Below are 20,495 nucleotides of genomic sequence, written 5' to 3'. Positions count from 1 at the left end.
TTGACCTTGCAAACAGGCCACCCCGAGAGGGAGAAAGCAGCTCTTGCTCTCCACTACGTGCAGGTGGACACGGGTGGTTCTTCCCCTCCAGCCCCTTCGCTTACAGGCTGGGGGGAGCCTCGTGCAGATGCAGCATCTCGAGGGTTGCCCTGAGCACAGGAAGGAAAGAGGCTGTGCCAGGCTCAGCCCACAGCTGGGTTCAAGGCTGGAGAGTGCAGCAGGAGCTTTCCTGGATCGGTTTAACCCCTGTGAGACCCTCTTGCGCATTAACTCTCTTTTCAGATGTAAATAAACGTTTATTTTTCAGCAAGCAGAGCCTGCTGCTTCTGTCTGCTCTGAGGGAGGGAAACAGCTCCCAGGCTACATCTGTGAAGGTAACATTTGCATCTGAGCACACACCCTCCCAGGTACAGGGGGATTAAACAGGTACCCAGAGCCCCTGACTCGACACAGCCCTGTGTTCCCCTCCCTAGGGTTACAGAGGGGAAAGTAGCAAAATAAAACACTTAATATCATGGTGATAAATAACACAAACAGCAACCTGTCTAGCCCCGCTGTGTGTGCTTGGGGCACTGCTGCAGGAGCTGTTGCCAAAGCTCTGAGAGGCCGCACTGCCTCGGGAGGAGAAAGCTGGCCCTCTTCTGAGATCCAGGCTGGTCTCCCTGATGAGCCCTGGCCCCTGTGCTTGCAGGTCATCTCTGAAGTGCTGCTGTGTGCAAGGTGGAGCTGAGGAGAGATAAGTAACAGTTCTCAACACCAAGGACCTTGAGTCATAGAATGAAAGGGGAGCCATTTCCAGTTCTCTCCTGGCAGTTTCAGAACTGGGTATGCAGACGGGGAAGCCCTGGCTGCACACCAGTCCCCTGCCAGGCTGCTGTAGGACACACCAGGACTGAGAGATGGCAAGGAGCTGAGAGTAACTCCGTTCCACTCCCACCAGTAAGAACCCTGTCAGCTTAGTTTGTGTTGAAATACACCAAGAGCTTTAGTTTTGACCAGAAAGATTATGTTGTCCTATTTAAAACTTCATAACAGCCACTGAATATTATCCCCTTGAGCACCTGTCTAGTGACAGCCTGAAGGCTTGGAGGAACAGTCACACCAACAGCTCACTACAGTCTCCCATCAGAGCTGGGCCCAAGATCAGTACTTCATCCCAAGAGCAAAATCCCAGCACCTAACTCAACAAGGCTTAACTCAGTTCTAAATTAGTAGAGACAACCTTTGCCATGCAACTGGGACCTCTGGTGCAAGAGTGGCAATGCCCAGGTGGGAAGGAAAGAGCTGAGCCCTCAGAGGGGCACACATCACCTACACCTGTTCTTCCTCTGCAGCTCTGGCTCTGCCTGACCACACAAACTCCCACAGCAGCTACTGAGCCAGTGCTGCCAGGGTGCCACCTCTGACGGGGGCCAGGCAGGGCTGGGAAGCCTGGGTGAGGCAGCCCCAGACCCCTCAGCATGCAGCCACTGGGCAGGGGAAGCTGGAAAGCACTGTATGTCTTCCCAATTGTCCTGAAAAAAAAAAAATCACTGAGGTTACTCATGATTCTACAATCCCAGCTCCCTCCAAGAGAAACCCACACACCAGAAACAAGTTTTCAGTTTTTATTATTTTATCCAAGTCAGCAAATACGATTTTATTTGGACAGCTTGCCTTAGGGTAGCACCAGACTCCCTGCAGCCTGCACAGCCACCCTTTCAGCAATGAACACTGTTTCAACTCCTCCACTTAAGGCACTGTCTCCTCAGGGAAACACTATTCTATAAAATCCCCTCCCTGATGTCCCCCCTGGGCTACTCTAGCACCCCTTTAAGCCTTTACATCTGCTCCTGTGGCACCTTTTCGTTCAGATGTACCCCGCTCATCTCTCACCTACCCCTTTTCCCAGGCTCCCAAGCATTACAATCTATTGGAAGCACCATCACCCCCTTTCTTCCACCCTATGACCTAGCAAAGCCAGCCCCAAGTCTGCGTAGTCTCACCTTCCAGCCACCCACTTCCCTGCACAGCCTGCCCAGCTCTGAAGGCAGTGCTGAGCCAGGGCTTCCCTTGCTCTCCAGATGCTCCCAGGCCCTTTCACTTGGGTTTTAGTTTGGTGGTTTGGTTTTTTTTTTTTTGCTTCTATGAAAACTCTTCCCCCCTTTCCCCACAGACATCTTGCCTTAAATTCAAGTCTGGGCTTCCCAGGGACACAGCACTGACAACCCTGAACTAGTGTAGCCAGAGACACCGCCAAGACTAGGAAAGGCACGGTGCAAACTGCCTTGGCACTCCCCACCATTCCTCCAGCAACAGGGAACAAAGGACAAAGCCCCAGATACTCTTCCCAGCACAGCCTCACCACTCTGAGCAGCTTTCAGGGATGCTGCCTTAGGAGAATTGGCTCCACCTCATCAAAACTAATTCTTCGGGGTGAAATGCCTGCTGCACAGCCAGCACCAGATGCCCACGTGCACACACCCATGTCATTTGCCAAAGATGAAAAACCAGCGTGCCACATTAAAGAGTTAAAAACGAGCAGAAAGCAGCAGGGCACAGCTGCCCAGGTGGCCCAAGGCTGTCCCCAGGAAGCACTGACACACCCGTTCAGTGGGACCCTCACACCAGACAGCACCTTCACCCAACACAGACTGGCTTTCAAACCTGCCTAAACGGCCTTGGGCAGCTGATCAGGAGGGGTGACTAGCTCAAAGGATGGAGCCACAATGGGATTTTTGCATCTCTGATTAAGGTCCAAAAAAATCAGAAGGAACAGAGTTTCTTCCTCTTCCCAAAGATACTTTTCCAGGCTCATGAAGGCCATCACTCAGACTTTGGGTTTTGTTGTTTGTTGGGTTCTTTCCCCCCCTCACAGGACTTGGCAATACACAGGAACAGTCACTGGAAACCATTTTACACCCACAGAACTGTCACCAGAGCCCTCGTGGCTGTTCGCCCAGGTCCAAGAGACAGAGCAGTCTCTCTGGGGACGCAGCCTCTTCCTGCACTATTTGTCTGTCCCTTGGAAGTGCCCACACTGCCGACACAAGAATGCCTTGGCAGAACTACTTCCAAACACTAAAGCCTGGAAATCAAAGGCAGGCAGTGGTTGAGGACCAAAGCTTTGCACCACAGCTGCATCTGGGATGTGATTTCTTTTGCCCATTTCCCATGTGGGACAGATCTACCCCTCCATTCTTGTTCTGCCTGCCTTGGCACTCTGCTGCTTGCCCGAGGCACAGGAGACTGAACAGTTTCAAGCTCTTCATTCTCTCTCATGTCCTTCCAGAGGAACATCTGCCTTGCTAACCGCTGTCAGTGTTGGGATCTTGGCACTAACAAACCAGACCAAGAGTCTCTGCCATAAAGCATTTACCACAAAAACGAGTTCCTTGGGACTAAGTAACATGATCACAAACAATCACTGAAGGGGACAAGAACCTGAACTGAACCAAGGTGACCTGGCTAGAGGAAGAGGTTTTGAAGCACAGATTTGGGATGGCAGTAGGGCAGACATTCCTGCTAGAAATTAGGACCGCATTAATTTCACTGCAGCTCAATGAGCCAAACATTACAAACTCTACTCACTTTACCCACCCACAGCAAACCCACCTTCCTTATTGCCTCAGATACATTTTTTTTGGGTCAGCTCCTGAGCAGTCCACATAGTATAGAAGGTGACAGGGCAAGTGTCAGAGGCCTTGGGGAGGACAGGATGTGGAAAAGGATAATTGATTGTTGTGGATAACTCAGCTTTCTAACACCACACAGCCCTGAACAACAAGGGCTGCAGGAAGCTTAAGGCAGATAAAAATTCTGGGCTTGTTGCTTCTCCTCTTAACCTAACCTTTTGGTATGAACAACAATGATCCTGGGAACCCAGACAACAGTTAGGCCCAAAGAACTGCTGGGTTGTTGTCTTCTGCTGTCCCTCGTTCTCCCAGGCATGTTATCTGATGGCTGAGACCTTCTTCCACGCATCCACCAGCCGCTGTGGCACTCTCAGCAGAGCTGCGGTGCTGCCAGCACGGCCCTCGCGCTCATTCTCCCAGGCACACTCAGCTTCCGGGTGGAACAGTCACCCGACGTCAGTATTCCTGCAGCCACCAGGAAAGAGAGGACAGTCACCCCTTCAGTGGGCCAGAGAGACAAGGATTTTCCAAATGGGAAACCAACCAGAGGGCACAAAGACTAGTCAGAGGCTCAGCGTGCAGGCTACGAGTGAGCACTGGGCACATGGAGCAGACAGGTATTACCTGCTGCGAGGAACGATGCCCCCCCTCGATGCCACAGCCCTCTGTGGCTGTCATCAGCTCCCACTCACCCTCCTGCTTTGTTATGGCTCTAGCCAGCTCTGCCCCGGGGCTTGGAGCCTTTGGAGGTTTTGAGTCACAGTCTGCAGAGCTTTTCCTACGGACAAACCAAAAGGAAAGAGACCAGTGTTAGCAAAAGGCCAGCAAGCAGTAAAGAACAGGCTGCCATCTGCACTCAGACACTGTTAGCCTGCCTTCATCCTGACTTCTCCCCTGCAGCTTCCAGTGCCCCAAAACCAGGAGTGTCTCTACTCTGTCTGTTGCTGGGAGAAGGTCCTGTCATCAGGAGAACAGGACACAGGCTTTGGGAACCACTTCAGAAGCAGCTCTGACCACTGAGCAGGAGAGATGCAGAGGGCCACATACCCCCTCTCTCAGCGTGGACCTGCCAGCAGAGGCTCAGGCAGAGCCCAAGATCTGCAGTGAGAGTAAGTGCAAGAAAATACCAGCATCAGCTTCAGAGCCTGAAGATTTCCCTGAGAGGGGATTGTTAGGCCCCTCCAAACTACCACCGCCCAGCCATGCCTCACCTCCAGCACAACAGCCACTTCATGTGCCCAGAGTCCTCCCCACCTTACCCATTTCTCCCACACACTCCTCTAGGACAGCAGACAGCTCAGGCAAGCTCAGAGACTTCAAGGAAGGTGGCCATCCTTCCAGCACTGCAAGGAAGAGGAACCACACTTTTAATCAAGCTGCACGCTCTGTGACAGAGGAGACACAAGGCTTTGGTGCTGCTGTGAAGCATCCACACCCAAAGCAGCTCTAGTTAGGGGGTCTGGGTCACAGGGGAAGAGAGCTGGAACTGCCTGTGACTGAGGGTTTTTCCTAGCAATTCTACCACTTAAGAGTATTATTTTTTAATACTGGCTGGGTCATATATTAAAAGAATCTCAAAGAGATTAAGTGTAGCAGACAAATCAACAGGATCTCTACTTGTAAAACACAAGCAGCAAAGAGCACATCTCTGGAAGCATGTCATGGGCAGCAGGATCACTGGCTAACTCCTCACGATAAGGGGCTGGTGGGCCAAGCCTGCCCAGCCATGCACAGCAGCTTGTCCCAGGGCCTGAACAGCACCATCCCCCCAGCTGGGTCAGGGAACGAACCACAGCTTCCGATTCAGACCCTGCTCTAGCTCACAGTGCAGTAACACACCCTGGGCTGCTGCGTAGGAAGGGGAAGCCACAGGCCCTGCACTGCAGGGCTGCCACAGGGGGCCTGTGCTACAGCTTTGTATTTTTAGCTACAAACACCTGCCAGATCCCAAATCTTCCTACTTGTTAAGAATCAAGAGCTGCTGAGAAACTCTGATATAGTTGAAGTCCAACCACCATGAGTACTTTAAATGCTTTCCCCGAGCAAGAATTTTTACATTAAATTTAAGGGTTTGGCTGCTCATCTGTTTCCAAATCACTAACATCATCCTTTCAGCAACGCAAGACAAGCAGGTGGCTTGCTCCGGGGTTGCCTGCTGTTTGCCCACCCCTTGCACACATTTCTGCAGTAGAGATAAGGTCTTCCTCACCCGGACGCTCACCAGGCCGCCTGCTCTCGCCGGTTCCCAGCTGCACCTTTGTGTCCAGCACTCTGCCACCTGCCTGCTCCTGGGTTAGCCGGGAGGACAGCTCTGCTTGACAGGATCTGCCAAACAAGACAAAGGCCATCAGAAGTGCACAGGGACACTTCTTGGAACAACATGCCAGTCTGTGCACTCCTACATCCTGCAAGTACCTGCTTGGGGTGCCGAGGGACCGCATCTAACGCCCTGGGTTACAAACTGCTCCTTGTTCCTTCCCAGGAAGAGGAAGACGTGCCCCAGACAAAGCTCAGGGCGCTCTCCACTGTGCCCCATCTCCACAGCAATCTCTGCCCCTGTCCACAGAGGAGCTGCGGGGGGAGAAGAGAAGGAGGGGGCGGGGTGAGCAGGAGAAAGCCCAAGCCAGGGGCTGCGCCTGGTTTATATGAGAATCAAGCCTGATCCAAGGTTTCTAATGGGGAAATGAAGCTACCCCAGGACAGGCATCAGGTTAAAGCAAGAGAGGCACACAAGTTCTCTGGCTGTCGTCATCATACCATCAATTCAGAGAGTGTATCCTCAGAGCATGGCAGGGCCCTTCTACCAGACAGCCTCAGCTCCTCAGTCAGGGGGAAAAGACAAGTGCTCTGCCCCTTGCAGCTGGGAATATTGCTCTGCTCTCCTTCTGGAAGCCAATCCCAGTTCACCCTGGCCTGGTAGCAGGTAGACCCCATTCCCTGTTGGACTCTGTTCTATAAGTAGTAGGATTAATGCCACCTTCAAGGATGGGTCTGTTCTATCAGTGGACAGAACAGGGCTCATGACAGGAATCCACCCGGGGCACAGAGAAAAGTGCCACAAAGGCCACAAAAGGTGTACTAGGACATGGGGGAAGACAGAACTCAAAGGCAGTGATGTGAATGAGCAGGGCAGGTTTTTCTGCAAGGTGTCAGAGTTGCAAGAAAAGTATTCTTCTCTAGCCAGGGCAAGACATTGCAAGTCCTTTGACATGGTTTGGAAGTTCAAAACTCCTGCATTCACCCAATCGCCTGGTCACTGGGTCTCATGTAAGCACAAAGGACTTAACCTTTTGGTTCCTTCTACTTGAAACAGGAACACCCAGCATCTCTGAAAAGTCAGGCCATTTATAGCTCATGCATCTGATTAAGGCTTCACATCTGCTCATGTGGCTGTGGCTTTCCACTAGAGAAAGACAGGCAGAATCTAAAATGGGTTTTAGCGTGGTGAGCTCTCCTGCCTTACCTTACACATCACCTGCAAGGTTGCCAATATGACCTCTGATCTCTGTACAGCCCAAATCCTGTTTCCCAGTAGCCTCAGTGCCATTTCCTGGGAACAACTTACTTGATCTGATCCAGGAGAACTCCAGCATCCTTGGTGATGGCCTGAGCCTCTCTGAGCTGGCACTGGATGGCATTCCAGGTCTCATCCCGCTCCATCAAACAGCTCTCAGCCACTGCACGCAGCTTCTGCTCCTGGCATACCTGGCCCTTCATCACCTCCACCTCTTCACACCTCTACATCAGAGCAGAGCAGAGGATTAGGCTGGGAGTGCTGCATGTCACTATGTGCCTGCTCTGACACGTCCCCAGAGTCCCTGCTATTTTAACGGCTTAGGCAGCCAGAGGGTTCTTGCAAAAGCACACCCAACCCAGTGGGAAAGGAAGCAGAATAAGGCTTGTACACCAAATACAGCTTCTCTCCACAGCAAGACCAGCCCCACAGTTAGAATTCTCCCTTCCTCTCCATTTGCAAAGATGCTCAGTAGGGCCAGTTTCCCAAATCAGCAGAATTCTGTTCACCAATGGCTGCACAACTTCACCATAGAAGTGACACTACTGAAAAAGAGAGTAGATATTCAATTCCTCCCACTTGCCCTTTTAGCTCTCAGGTGGATGGGAAGCAGAGACAAAGGCTTCACAAGTGCGGAGCACAGAGGATAAGGAGTGGATGAGCTGCACTTACGGTATTACCTGATCTACTTGACACCAGCTGTGTCCACTGACAGTTACATCCTTTCCTTTACTCCAGGCCATTAGAGGTGCCACAAAATATGCTACCGATCAGTTACTGCAGTGTGATAAGGCACTGAGCAGCTCATGGCAGACTTCTTACCTTGTGCAGCTGAATGGCCAATTCCTGCATCTCCGCCTCCAGGCGATCCGCATAGGCCAGCTCCAGGGCGTCGCTGGGCGGCCGAGCGTTGCTGTGCCATCGGGCAATGGCAGAAGTCATCTTCCGCTTGGGTCCAAACAGGCTGGTGGGAGAACGGCAAACTGTCAGGGCCCAAACACTGCACCATCTGCCCCCAGGCCCAAGGGGATGCCATGAGGACCACTGCAGTCTCCTGGTTCCTCTAAGACACATCCAAAACCAGGGGCCTGTTACAACCAAAAACTAGGTGATATCAAAATTGTGTGGGAGACTGTCAGAACAGAAAAGAACTCACTAGCTAAACTTTCCTGACCAGGTTGTGCACATGGTTTGTAAGGGGAAAGATGAGAAGTACATTACAGACACTCACGTGATGCCTATTTCCTTCAGATCACTCTCTGTGAGAGTCAGGAAGATCCGGAGGTCAACATCTTGTTCCTCAAACACTTGCAGATACTTCAGGCACCCAATCTGCTCAAGGAATGTTGCCAGGTCCTGCAGCCCATCCAAAACAAACTTATTTATACCCTCACAAACAAAAGCATTACTATTCCTCTTTAATCATAAACATCTGCTTCCTCATGTTGCTGTTATGCCTTCCCAGGTTCTAGCAGCAACCACGACCTCCCCTGGTTAACTGCCCTTCTCCAAAGGCACACACCAGGGCTGGCCTGTCTGCTGCAGCCACTGCCTCTTGTAACAAATGCAGAGAAGACAGACACACTAACCCCCACCACAGACACATTTGGCAGCACACCCACAGGCCCGAGGGTCTAGAGTGCCCCTCCAAGCAACAGCAACACCTAAGCAGACAGTTCTTTGTACAAGAAATTGCTGCTTCACAAGAATTTAAGTTTGGGCACAGTTTTGCAACCTTTTATCTAAGAAGGCCAAGAAAGCAGCTTAGGCAACCCTGGAAAAGCTTCCCAAGCTTGACAGAGTAACACAGTCTGCATTACTTCAAAGACAACTTTCTGTGTGCAGTTACCTGGGGCCCTGTATAGGCAGGGGGCTCAGGAAGGATCAGGTGCTGACTAGAGCCCCCAGCTTTCCCTGGGCAGTGGGCCCACTGGCTATCACTGTTGCTGTAGCGGTTCTTGATCTTAAAGCTCTTGGCTTGTTTCCGACTAGGGGGACTGTTTGCATGGTCAGAATCCTGAAAAACAAAGAAAAAAAACCCTACAAAATGTAGAGGTCAAGGATGATCACACAAAGATGTCGGGACCACTACAGCTAACAAGTGCAGCCTCCTTCAAGTCCCAAGCTCTAAAGCCAGGCAGTGGTTCACAAGACACAGGCAACAAAGACTAACAGAGCCCTTACGAGGAAAGGCTGAATCAAGTCACTCGCAAGATGACACCATGGAATGGTATCAAGCTCTTGCAATCCTAGCTTAGGAAGCAACCCGCCAGAGCAGAGGGCAATGCTGAATCCTCCCTGAACCAATATAATGCACTGAGATTCTACCTGTGAGAAGCTCCTCAAGATGCAGAGGACTTTTGCTCATGTCCAGCTATATCACCCTTTGGCACATCAGTCCCAGAGCTGTCTTCAATCATGGAGCAACCTCCAACCTCTTCCCCTTCCTGTACTTCAGAAATGCCAATACAGCACCATTCTGCTTCTCTAAATGTCACTATACTGTCTGTTATCTTGCCAAGCTCAAGGACTGACCCAGCTCTAGCAGGTCATATCTTTTCTTGACCACCACCGAGCTAGAAGTCTGCAAAGAGTTCAGAAGCTGGAGAGAACTTAAAAACTACTGACTAGCCCTCAACAACCTACTCTAACATGAATGTGGTCTGAGAGTTGGCTACTAGCCGGAGATCAAAGAAACCAATCCATAATCTTCAACTGTGGAAACTGTTTTTCTTGTCCCTGTAACACTACCTTTCCTCAGCCAGCCTGGTACTACAGCCTGCTGTGGAGTGAGAGTCACAGCAGGCTGTGGAAGGGGGACAGCACTGGCCAAGCTGAAGGCACGCAAAGGAAAATTGAAAACCCCACCTCGTTGCTTTCCAAGGAGCCTTCACTGCTGACTCCCAGGGCTTTGGTCAGGCATTCACTGCTGCTGCTGCTACTCCTGACGATTGCTAAGTTCTTGGTAAAGAAAACGTTATCCTCTGGAAAGACATATAAAGAAAAGTTTGAGGTTTTTGTGCTGGTTTTGCTATGCAATTACCAGCAAAACCTGCTGGAGGTATAAAGGAAGGAGAAACCCAGAGCAAGGCTTCATATGCAGCACTTGTGACAAGACAATTCTGAGACAGAAATATCACGTCTGATCCCAGGCACTAATTTTTCTCCAAGCCTGTTTAGTACCACAGAGGGCAGGAATGCTCAGTGTGTGTTTCTATAAGGCTCTTGATTATGGGGTCAAAAAGTGGGTTATTACTACCAAGTCTGCAGTCCCATTAGTAAAGTTCAGGAAAGGCCCTTCCTTGAGCCCAGAGCTAATGCAGAGCCACATTGTCCTCTATTAATTTAGGAACTGCCCATAGATCCTCCCTTTGTGCTGCATCACACAATCTCAGAATGGTGAGGTTGGAAGGCACTTCTGGAGTCATCTTGTCCAAACCCCTGCTCAAGCAGGGTCACCTACAGCAGGTTGCCCAGGACCATGTCCAGGAGCATCTCCAATGGTGGAGACTCCACAACCACTCTGACACCCCACTCCAGCATGTGGTTACCCTCACAGTAAGAAATCCCAAAGCCAACAACAACAAAAAAGCCCCACAACCCCCAAACACTTCCTTATGTTCAGAGAGACTCCTGTCCTTCAGTCTGTGCCCACTGCCTCTTGTCTTGTCACCAGACACCACTGAAGACAGCCTTGCTCCATTTTCTTTACACCCTCCCTTCAGATTATCTACAGATTGATGAGATCCCCACTGAGCTTTCTCTTCTGTAGGCTAAAGCACCCCAGCTCTCAGCCTTTCCTCATGAGAGATACTCCAATCCTCAACATCTTAGGGGGAAAGGAACATGCAAGCCAAGGGGTTGGTCTCACATTCAGGTGTGCACTGCAAGCCAGATTATTTTCTAAAACAGTGACTTACCCCTGCTGCTGCTGCTCTCCACATCCTGCTCATTAATTGGAGAAGTAACATCCCGGTTCCGGATATCATCTGCTTCACAGCTGTCATCATCATTGAAGGTAACATAGCCCTGAGGAGGGACCTGCTCTGTGTGCATGAGGAAAGGAGAAGAATCAAAGATTAGGATGCAAGTTACCAGGAAGGCCCCAGCAGGAAAAGCAACCACTCAGGGATTTGAAAACAATCAAAAGAGACTGTTCTCTCAACTAGCAGGTTGCATTCCAGAAAGCACAGAGAAAAAGCAAGAAATGCATATGCCTACAGCCTCCCTCACACAAACACACATCAGCTGTACTTGATTTAGAAGGTTGCATCAAAGAGTCAGAGGAAACAGCCTCATAGTAGAGATGCACCTTAAATAGCAGCTTTCAGCATTTCCTCTCCTCTTCATATCCAAATTATCAAAGGGGAAAAACATCAGTTTAGAAGAGCAAGGTGCCAGCTAGGGCCCATCCCCTGCCAAGCACACCCTGTAAAACCAACCCCTCTGCATCTGGGTTAAAACAGTCGTTTAAGAAGCTGACAGTATCATTTTGATACATTTATCCCATGGGCAGTGGCTGTATCTGTATTGAGAGAACGAATTGAACTTTGAACATGCTTTTAAATCCATATTTTTGGTTATTCTAGACAACTGGGTAATCAGCCTGAGAAATACACATGGCTGTGACAAAGGCACAAGAAAACACCACTCATTCCACTGCATCCAGGGGTTGATGACTGAACTGGGACCATCATTCTCTTGGCCTATTGCAAAGGTTTTGTAATCTCATTTATAGTAGTATTTCAAGCACCAGGGAAGACAAAACTGACAGGTCTAGGAGCAGCGAGTTCATAAGCCAACAATATGCGTTCACAACCCTGAAAGCCAACCATGTCCTGGGATGCATCAAGAGAAGTGTGGCCAGCAGGTCGAGGAGGGGGATTCTCCACCTCTACTCCACTCTTGAGACCCCCCTGCAGTGCTGAGTCCAGCTCTGGGAGCACCAACATCAGAAGGACACAGACCTGCTCGAGTGGGGCCAGAGGAGGCCACGAAGATGATCAGGGGCTGGAGCACCTCCCCTGTGAGGACAGGCTGAGAGTTGGGGGTGTTCAACCTGGAGAAGAGAAGGCTCCAGGGAGACCTTAGAGCAGCCTCCCAATACTTAAAGGGGCTACAGGAAAGATGGGGAGGGACTCTTGATCAGGGGTGTAGGGATAGGATGAGGTGTAACAATTTTAAACTGAAAGAGGGTAGATTTGGATTAGATCTAAGGAAGAAAGTCTTGACTGTGAGGGTGGTGAGACACTGGCACAGGCTGCCCAGAGAAGCTGTGGCTACCCCCTCCCTGGAAGGGTTCAAGGCCAGGTTGGTCAGGGCTTTAAGCAGCCTGGTCTAGTGGTAGGTGTCCCTGCCCATGGCAGGGGGGTTGGGACTAGATGGTCTTTAAGGTCCCTTACAGCCCAAACCATTCTATGATTCTATGATCAATGATTTCTTGGTCTGTGTGACCACCTCCTCTGTCATCAGCTTGAGAAAGGTTCTCAAACATTTGAGCCTACCTCAAAAAGAGAAGCTGGACCATTCTCAAGAGTCAGGGGAACAGTAATTGAGGTAAGAGCAGCGTTTGTTCCATAGAAGTGTTCCACTGATCAATATCCAGCCCTGACAAAAAGAGTTCAAGGGGTTTTCTTTTTAAACCAGAGACTGGATAGCCTTGTATGATGGTGTTTACTGTCTTTGCTTCTGTATAAGCCACATATGAATACCAAATGAAGAGAAAAAATAGTTGGCACAGAAATAGCTGCAGTGCATTTGAGGCCTCAGAGGACTCGCAATAAGGCTTCTAACTATTCTCACCATAGCGAGACTGCTTCTTTCCCCCAATTCCAACTGCTGTTATCTTAGCCAAAGCCTGGGGCCCATCATGGATGCTGGGACCCTTGGTCCTACGAAGAGGTCTCTGTCTCTGAGGAGCAGAACATGATTCATCTGAGGAACTCAGCTCTTCATATTTTCCTGTAGTTCAGACACAGATTGTTAGCAACATAGTAATTCATTTACCTACTTCATTTGCTACTGGTCCTATAAATGCAGTGGGAATAAAAAAGGAAATGTAAAAAGAGGGAGGGTGAAACAGTTTAACTAGGTCAGAAAAAGACAAACAGACAAAAAAAATTGTTGTATCCGTGTCTCTTCCATTCTCAGAGATGCTGGAATTTCTAGGACAGAGCAGCCAGCACTACCCCATACACACAGTAACATACTTTCAAAATATCAAACACCTCTCTTCAGGTCCTAAACAAGCTAAAACATCTGTTACCTGGACCCCTGCAGAAGACCTTGGGCACTGGGGCTGCATGCAAATCTATCAGCCCCACAATCTTCGTGTGTCCATACTTCATGGCCAGTGTCCGTGCTGTAGCTCCAGTGTTATCTCTGACATCTGCCTTCACTCCCTATAGAAAAATACATGTTTAAAACATACATAGCAGAGCGCACTATACACAAAAATTCAAAGAAGCCAAAGAATTGTCTTAGTTCCTCCATGAGAAATACAGGCTCACCTTTGACAGACGACAGTTCAAGCTCCACTAATACCTTATTTCTAGTTACCCACAGTCTCCCCAGTCCCTGAATGCCAAGTAGCCCAGGTATATGGCTCTCGTGCATTGCCATGGGGAACTAGTTTGTTTTATCTGAAAAATGTTTTGCATTGCTGCCTCCTTCTGGAAGTAAGCTGGACCAGTTAGATGGGATATTAAAAACAAATTGTTTAACATTGAGACATGCATGCTTATAAGATTTTGGAGGCAGAAGATGCCCACTAGCCCAAGCATGCAAGCCTGTAAACACAGAGATTATCGCTTTAGGTGTTTTCTAATTCAGTTAAATCTGGACAGTTAGACCTCACTTCTGTTCATGCAAGACCAGTATAAAAATCAGAGTACTAGCCTTCAGAAAGAAGATACTTTGAGAACAGTTATGGAAGTCCGGGACTTCAGAGGTGACTGTCATCAAGGATCAAACATAACATTATAAAATTCTAGTGTCAAACGTGGCTCTTCCTCTGAGGGCTGGAACCACAGATTTTTCAGCTTTACAGAGAACTGTCTAGACACTTACATGATTGAGAAGGTACTGAACAATTATCTCATGGCCAGAAGCAGCTGCTTCCATCAGAGGTGTATATCCATACACTGGTTCCCTAGAGAGAGAACAAATACACACGCATGGACTAGGATAATCAAAGCTGTAATATGCTGCAGTCTTTGCAATATCCTAATAGGGCATCTCCAGCCTCTACCCTCAGCTGATCACAAGCTCTGCCATGTATTGGCTGTTCTACTGCACTCTGGTCTATCTCAGTAAAACTCCCAGTGGAGATTCAGTAAGCCTTACTCTATTGGCTGCCCAGCAACAGATTACTCTTCCAGTTGCAGATCTGCCTTTCAGTGGCAAAATCAGTTCTGCAGGAGCTAACAAAGCAAGAACCTCTTGTTGACCTCAGGCAATTCAATATGCATAAGTGTACAGGCAGTTCCCAAGGCACAGAAACGCACTGCACACTTCAAAAAAAACCCGAACTGAACACCAAGTACACAGAAAATTCAATAGAAAGACTTGTAACGTGCACTTGAGTTCAGAAGGCGTTGCACCTGTTTGCTTTCAGAGTTTAGCCCATAATTAAACAAGCAGTAAATCGAATTTTTCTTGATCTTAGTTAAATAAACAGTAACAACATGGGCAGACTTCACTGTTCAGTTTGCAGGTCACCCATCCTTGCATTAGCTAACAGTGTGCCACACTTGCTAAGGTACGGGAGGACAGACAAAAGCAGGCATCTTCTCCCTGTCCGTGTCAGAGTGTGTTCATGCACCAGCTGCTGCTTTCATATCTGAAATGAGATATGTTTTGAGAAATGAAACAACAGATTCCTCCTTACCTGCAGTTGGCGTTTGCCCCATTGTCCAGTAAGAACTTGACCATCTGCTGATGTCCAGCGCTGGTGCAGTGAAACAAGGCAGTCCAACCATGAATATCCTTCATCTCCAGCTCTGCGCCTTGCTTCAAGAGAACAGAGAATGTTCTTTACTGCATCCCCTCTGCTGGGTCTCTTAGCCACTGCCCCTCCGTGCTGTGATACCAAGAGAGTTTAAATCCCTGTCAGGAAGCTGAACTTGCAACAGAACACAAATCACACACTTTGATTGCAACTGGTTAAGAATTCTACCCTGCCCATTTAAATCATGTACTGCGGCTTTACCTATTTATTATGGGATACACACCTGTAGAAGAAAGTAAGCAACACTTTCATTTCCACAGCTGGAGGCCAGCATGAGCGGCGTCTGCCCTTCTGGTGTTGGGATGTTCACGTTCACTCCCGCTTCCAGCAGCAGGTGCACGACAGTGTCATGGCCAATGTAGGAGGCATACATCAGTGGAGTCCAGCCACCACAATTCCTCTTATTTAAATCCAGATCTCCACTAAATAACAGAGAAAAAGAGTTCAGCTGAACTACTGTCCTGGAGGTGTAGATCACAGCAGGCTCCCGCAGCCTCTTGCTACCATCACTGTATTGAAGGAAGGCTGAAAAAAATTCTACCACTGAAGCCCATGTGGGAATTCCTACCAGCTCTAGCACAACTTCCAACAAATCACCAAGGAGATACTTTTTATCAGCAGACTGGCCCCTTGAAACTTTGTGCCTAAGAACCCTTTGGGAGTTCCAGTGACGTGCCACCCTTGCCACGTTAGCCTGACCTGTACAGCAGCCAGTGAAAAACCATAACTGGCTGCAAGGAGCCACAGACCTGTGCCCTCCCCAGCCTCTCCTTACCGCTGAATACACTCCTGCACCACTTCATACTGGCCAACGGAGGAGGCCGTATGCAAGTCCAGGGGAACGTCCAGCTCTTCCCGACAGATCATCTGACCAACCCCGTGCCACATGGAAAGACTGCGGCTCAGCAGCTCCGACTCACTGGCTTCATCACTCAGCTCCGACATCTGGCCCTGGGCAAAGCAAAGCAGAACTTTTAGCTGCTGATCTCCATTTTCTATAGAACACAGCATCACCCGTTGGCACTACAACTCCAAGGTGCCATGGGCTTGGAAGGTGAGGTCATCTCAGAGGTAGTTTCAAATTCCTACCTCTACTTTGATTGCCTCCTTAGCCTGAAGTAGTAAGACTTGCTGAGTTTTTGCTGGCAGTTCTTTCTTGCTGCAGTGGACTCTGGGATTTGAATACACTGGAAAAATAAAAGCCAATAATGCTAAAAAAAATATCTTTCAAACCTCATTTTAAGACTTCAGAAGCACTGGTTTTATTTCCTCCCCTTCTAATCAAAACATGCCTAAGGCAGCTTTAGATACCCTCGTCAAGAGAAGGCTAAACACGCCTATTCAAGTGCTGATGGCATGCCTGGTGTTATACAAAAGGGTATAATTCTTGGTCTGCATGTTTTATAATTCAGAGAGAGAATTAAGAATTCATGTGTCAGATGTTCCTGGGCTTTCTCCATCTGTCTTATATTACAGGATGGCCCTGCTTAATTTAAGACACAGTCATTAATAATGACAACTGTCCACTGCTCTCAAAAGTAGTTAATATCACCTGAATAGGGTGCACACTTCATTATGTCATCAGGTTGTCAGTAGATTGCTTCTACCCTTTATTGTTTCAGCACTTCAGAAGCAGCCCAGTCCTGTCTCTGTGAATCTTGAAAATTGCTGAAACACTTCGAGCAGCAGTGCACCTGCCCATTCATTATCTGAGCACATCCGCCATCCTGCAGACAGTAACTTAATTACAAAGCTAGTACAGTTTCATGACTGTCTGAAAGGTTTATTTCCCATCCCTAGCCTTCGGGAGCAATTGCATATTAATCATTTTAACCACTCACAGGAGAGTGTTCTTGTTTGGCACTTCATAAGAAGCTGTTCGACACAGCTGCATCTATCATCTGAGGTCTTCAGCTGCAGTTTCAGGCTACATTCAAGTCAATCCAATGAGAAGCGCCTTCCCCTCCCTGTAGGCTCATCACCCACCAACCAGCACTTCCAGGGTTTGCCTGGTCCCACTACATATTATGTTGGGCAGCTAAGCCAACATAAAGTATTCTTTCTTTTTCCTGATAATTTCTTGCCAGTTTAATTCCTCAGACCAATTCATTCTGGGGTCATGCAAATGCTAAATTTGGCACTGGTGAAGAATAAAAGAGAGCAACAAACACACTTTTCAGCTGCAGTTGCTCTTTAGATTGCCTCAGCTGTAACATTTCAAAACCACATTTACATTTTCTAAAGAATCAGGAATCTTTGTCTTGCAAGCACCAGCCCCTTTTCTTATAACAAACAAAACACCTTTAATTTCTACCTCTTCACTCCCCATCTGGATCCTTTCTCACACACCTTGCTTCCCCCCCCCCCCCCCCCCCCCCTCCTTCTTCAGTTTAAGACTACAAAAGCACCATCCACCATTCTACCTAATCAGCAAGTGCTGGTAATAAATGATTCCTTTCCTGAGATATCTGCAAAAGCACCTATTTTACCTAATAGCAGCAATTTGTATTACACTGGCAACCCAGAGGCCTCAGGCAAGAATATGCAGGGCTGAACACAAATGAAAGACCTGAACATCTCACAAATAAAAGGAGATATAAATGGATTTAAGTGGATCATAAAGGGGAAAAGTAGGAGTGTTTCTCACTACAATAGATTAAAGCTGCCCCTGGAAGACAAAAAGGCATGTTCAGTTAAAGGAGGTAAAATCCAGGACAGTTTGTGGAAGCATATTCAATGGAAGGGAAGCTCTGTTCTCTCTGCATACCTCCTTGTTAACTGGATACATTAACTATAAAAACCACAGATGTTTGGTCTTTGGCCAAAGCAGCCCCACACCAGGTACTAGTTACCAACACAACTTTGGCAAGTAGACCCACAGTCAACAACACAATACTGACATGACAAAAAGGTTATGCTTGATTGCAGAATATTTGAGACACTCAGGCTCATTCCTACCACCTGCACTGTGCTACCCACGTCTTTGGTTTTTTTTTTTAACTCTGAGATTTCACCCCAGCCTGAGCTGGAGCATGATGTCAGCAGTGCAAGCACCTGAGAAAATAGAGGAAAGGGGAACAGAATCTACAGGAGAACAATAAAAGTGATCAGAGCCCTAAAGACTGAAATGAAAAGACTGGGTGAAATGAAATCAGAGTTGTCTGGTCTAAAGAAGAGACAGCCTTCAAATATATTAATGGTTTCTACAGAGAGGACAACAGAAATAAACTGTCCTTGCGGCCATGGTGAACATGACAGGATATAACAGGCTTAAATTGTAGCATGGAAGATTTTGGTTAAAGACCACAAAAATCCTTGTAAAAGTATAAACAAGGGTAGAGTGATGGATTACCAGCAGAGATTCAGTTGGTAAGAATAAGCCAGACAAAGACTTCCTGAAGTTTTACAGGCTGTTCCCTTGCTCTGGGACAATGCAGTTAACATTTGTTAGAGACCTTTTTCAGCCCCGTGAGGGTGTTATTAGTTATATTTACTACATCAACATCGAGCTATTTATCAGGGTCAGAACTCGACAGTGCTGAGATTCAGAGCTGGTAGCAAACACCACACTGTCCTGGATTCAGAGTCTGTTGTCTGAGCAGATGAAAAAATCAGAACGCAGAAGAAAAAAAAATATATCATAAAAACTTAGTATGAAAACTGCAACAAAAGACACCTTAGTATACCTTTTTGGAGGATAATCCTAAAGAACAAGTGCGAGTGACAGAAGAGCCATACTAAAATAAATGGGAGATGATTTGAGAAGCAACTGAGGCAAGCAGTCCCCAACACAGAACAAATCCAACACTGCTCATTAATCACCACTCATCAGGCACCATGAAGCTGCACTGTCTCTGCTAAATCCATTCTCTCACAACCCCTTCCACAAGCACCAGTAACATCCACATGGATCTTCCTGTCCCAAAAGACACAAAACACTCAAGACAGTACAAGTGTGGAGGTTGTTGGAGTTTCCAACTGAGCCATCAAGGTGAGAACTAAGTCAGGAGCAGAAGTTATATCTCCACTAAATTCAGCAACAACCTATTGGAGGAAATAAAAAGCCTTATTACATCCTTGCATAGATACAAATAGTTGTTACCAGCTCAGTCACAAGAAGTGCTCCCAGAGCCAGAACATCTCATCTTCACGCTACTGTTGTCTGCTGACTGACCAGAGATGGGCACACACAACAGCTGTAGGAACCACATCAGGTCTCCCAAGATAGTGGTGTGTGAGAGACATTATCCCTGGAGCACGAGCTCCAGCTGAAGACCCACAACACCTAGGTTAAATCCCACACATGCCTGTTAGAAAGACATCAAGCTCTTCATCTGTACCACAAGCCTGGCACTCTCAGGCACATACTACACTCCCAAAAAGACAAAGCAAGAGGCACAAAAGCACATCAACAGCCGCATTAGGGAGTGTGACCCGCAGGACAGAGGCTGAGTGCCAGACAAGGCACAGCCCTCCAAGGCACTGCACACCAGAGCCCTCAGGGCTCGGTGCCAGGCAGTCTCGTCGCACAACGATGCGCCTGAAGAGGAGCAAGCCCGGTTGTAGCTGTCAAGACGACAACTACGTGGCTGTTACCAGAAGTCTCACAGTAAAACAGTTTCCAAGCACGTTATCCCTGCACCTCACCGAGCCACAGCTCCCCCAAAGCCCTCCTAGGAAGTCGACCTCGGGCCCGCGGCAGGGTAGGCCGGGGCCGGTAGACCTTAGCTAGCGGACTAGAACCGCTCCGGCTATGGGCCCACCGAGACCAGCAACCGGTTGGGGACGGCCCCATAGGCGGCTGCGCCCACACCGGCCCTCCCCACAACCACCGGAGAACAGTCACCAGCCCAGCCCACCGCAGATCCCGCCAGCCCTCACCTGCACGCCCGGTGAGCTCCGCCACCGGAAGTCACCCCGCCCGCGCAAGGAATGCTGGGAATCCGCCTCCCGACCGAGCCTCCCGACTACAAAGCCCATGAGACTCCGCAGCAGAAAGGGCGGCTCCGCCCCCTGAGGCGCCGGGCCAATAAAAGACGCGCCTGTGAGGAGGCGGAGCCAATGCCAGCCAATGGGATTCGGGTTCCTCGGGAGGGCGGGGCCCAGCAGAGCCGGTGGCGGAGGTACAGGGGACAGTGGAGTACCAGAAGTGACACGGGCGGGCGGAGCGGCGGCCGCGGGGGTCTGAGAGATGCGTTATTGCTGACTGGCCCCTCCTGTTTTTTCTTCATCTTATAAGTTGTGTCGGTTCGCTTTACCCCGCTGCCAGGACCCCAGGCCGCGGCTGAGGCCGGGGGGGTTTGGGGGGAGCTGTGAGTGTGGGGAAGGGGCGATGCGCGGGGGGGCCGCGGCAGGGAGC

The 20,495-nt window shown here is 48.9% G+C and overlaps 2 protein-coding genes across 13 annotated transcripts in view; one reads left to right on the top strand and one right to left on the bottom strand.

Annotated features, from left to right (window-relative positions):
- Positions 1-386: 386 nt before the first annotated feature.
- Positions 387-20,089, bottom strand: ANKS3 (ankyrin repeat and sterile alpha motif domain containing 3). 9 transcript variants are annotated; one of them, XR_012625223.1, is made up of 19 exons: positions 16,978-17,103; positions 16,226-16,323; positions 15,912-16,087; positions 15,360-15,558; positions 15,017-15,138; positions 14,197-14,278; positions 13,394-13,529; positions 12,931-13,089; positions 11,049-11,174; positions 9,997-10,112; positions 8,978-9,145; positions 8,360-8,484; positions 7,951-8,092; positions 7,180-7,352; positions 5,824-5,939; positions 4,874-4,957; positions 4,307-4,392; positions 3,830-4,079; positions 387-1,514 (listed from the first exon to the last, which is right to left on the bottom strand). XR_012625223.1 is itself a non-coding variant. In XM_074840651.1 (18 exons), exons 3-17 carry the CDS (start codon positions 16,079-16,081, stop codon positions 4,319-4,321), a joined length of 1,992 nt encoding a protein of 663 aa, XP_074696752.1. In that variant the 5' UTR covers positions 16,082-16,087; positions 16,226-16,323; positions 20,018-20,089; the 3' UTR covers positions 1,594-4,079; positions 4,307-4,318. The 9 variants fall into 9 exon arrangements, 7 of the variants coding, with proteins under 7 accessions (XP_074696752.1, XP_074696753.1, XP_074696751.1 ...); XM_074840651.1 differs by lacking the exons at positions 387-1,514; positions 16,978-17,103 and adding an exon at positions 20,018-20,089 and having other exon boundaries at positions 1,594-4,079; XM_074840652.1 differs by lacking the exons at positions 387-1,514; positions 16,978-17,103 and adding an exon at positions 18,823-18,953 and having other exon boundaries at positions 1,594-4,079.
- Positions 20,090-20,241: 152 nt separating this feature from the next.
- The window catches only part of DNAAF8 (dynein axonemal assembly factor 8), a 94,676-nt gene continuing 94,422 nt past the window's right edge, over positions 20,242-20,495 (top strand). For 3 of the 4 annotated variants that reach the window (XM_074840851.1, XM_074840850.1, XM_074840849.1), the window contains exon 1: positions 20,261-20,448. The gene's annotated coding sequence lies outside the window, so the exon portion shown is untranslated. The other variant, XM_074840853.1, reaches the window with a different exon arrangement.

The sequence above is a fragment of the Strix aluco genome, chromosome 15 (genome assembly GCF_031877795.1).
Source record: "Strix aluco isolate bStrAlu1 chromosome 15, bStrAlu1.hap1, whole genome shotgun sequence".
Taxonomy (NCBI): domain Eukaryota; kingdom Metazoa; phylum Chordata; class Aves; order Strigiformes; family Strigidae; genus Strix; species Strix aluco.
This window is presented reverse-complemented; position numbering and strand designations above follow the sequence as displayed.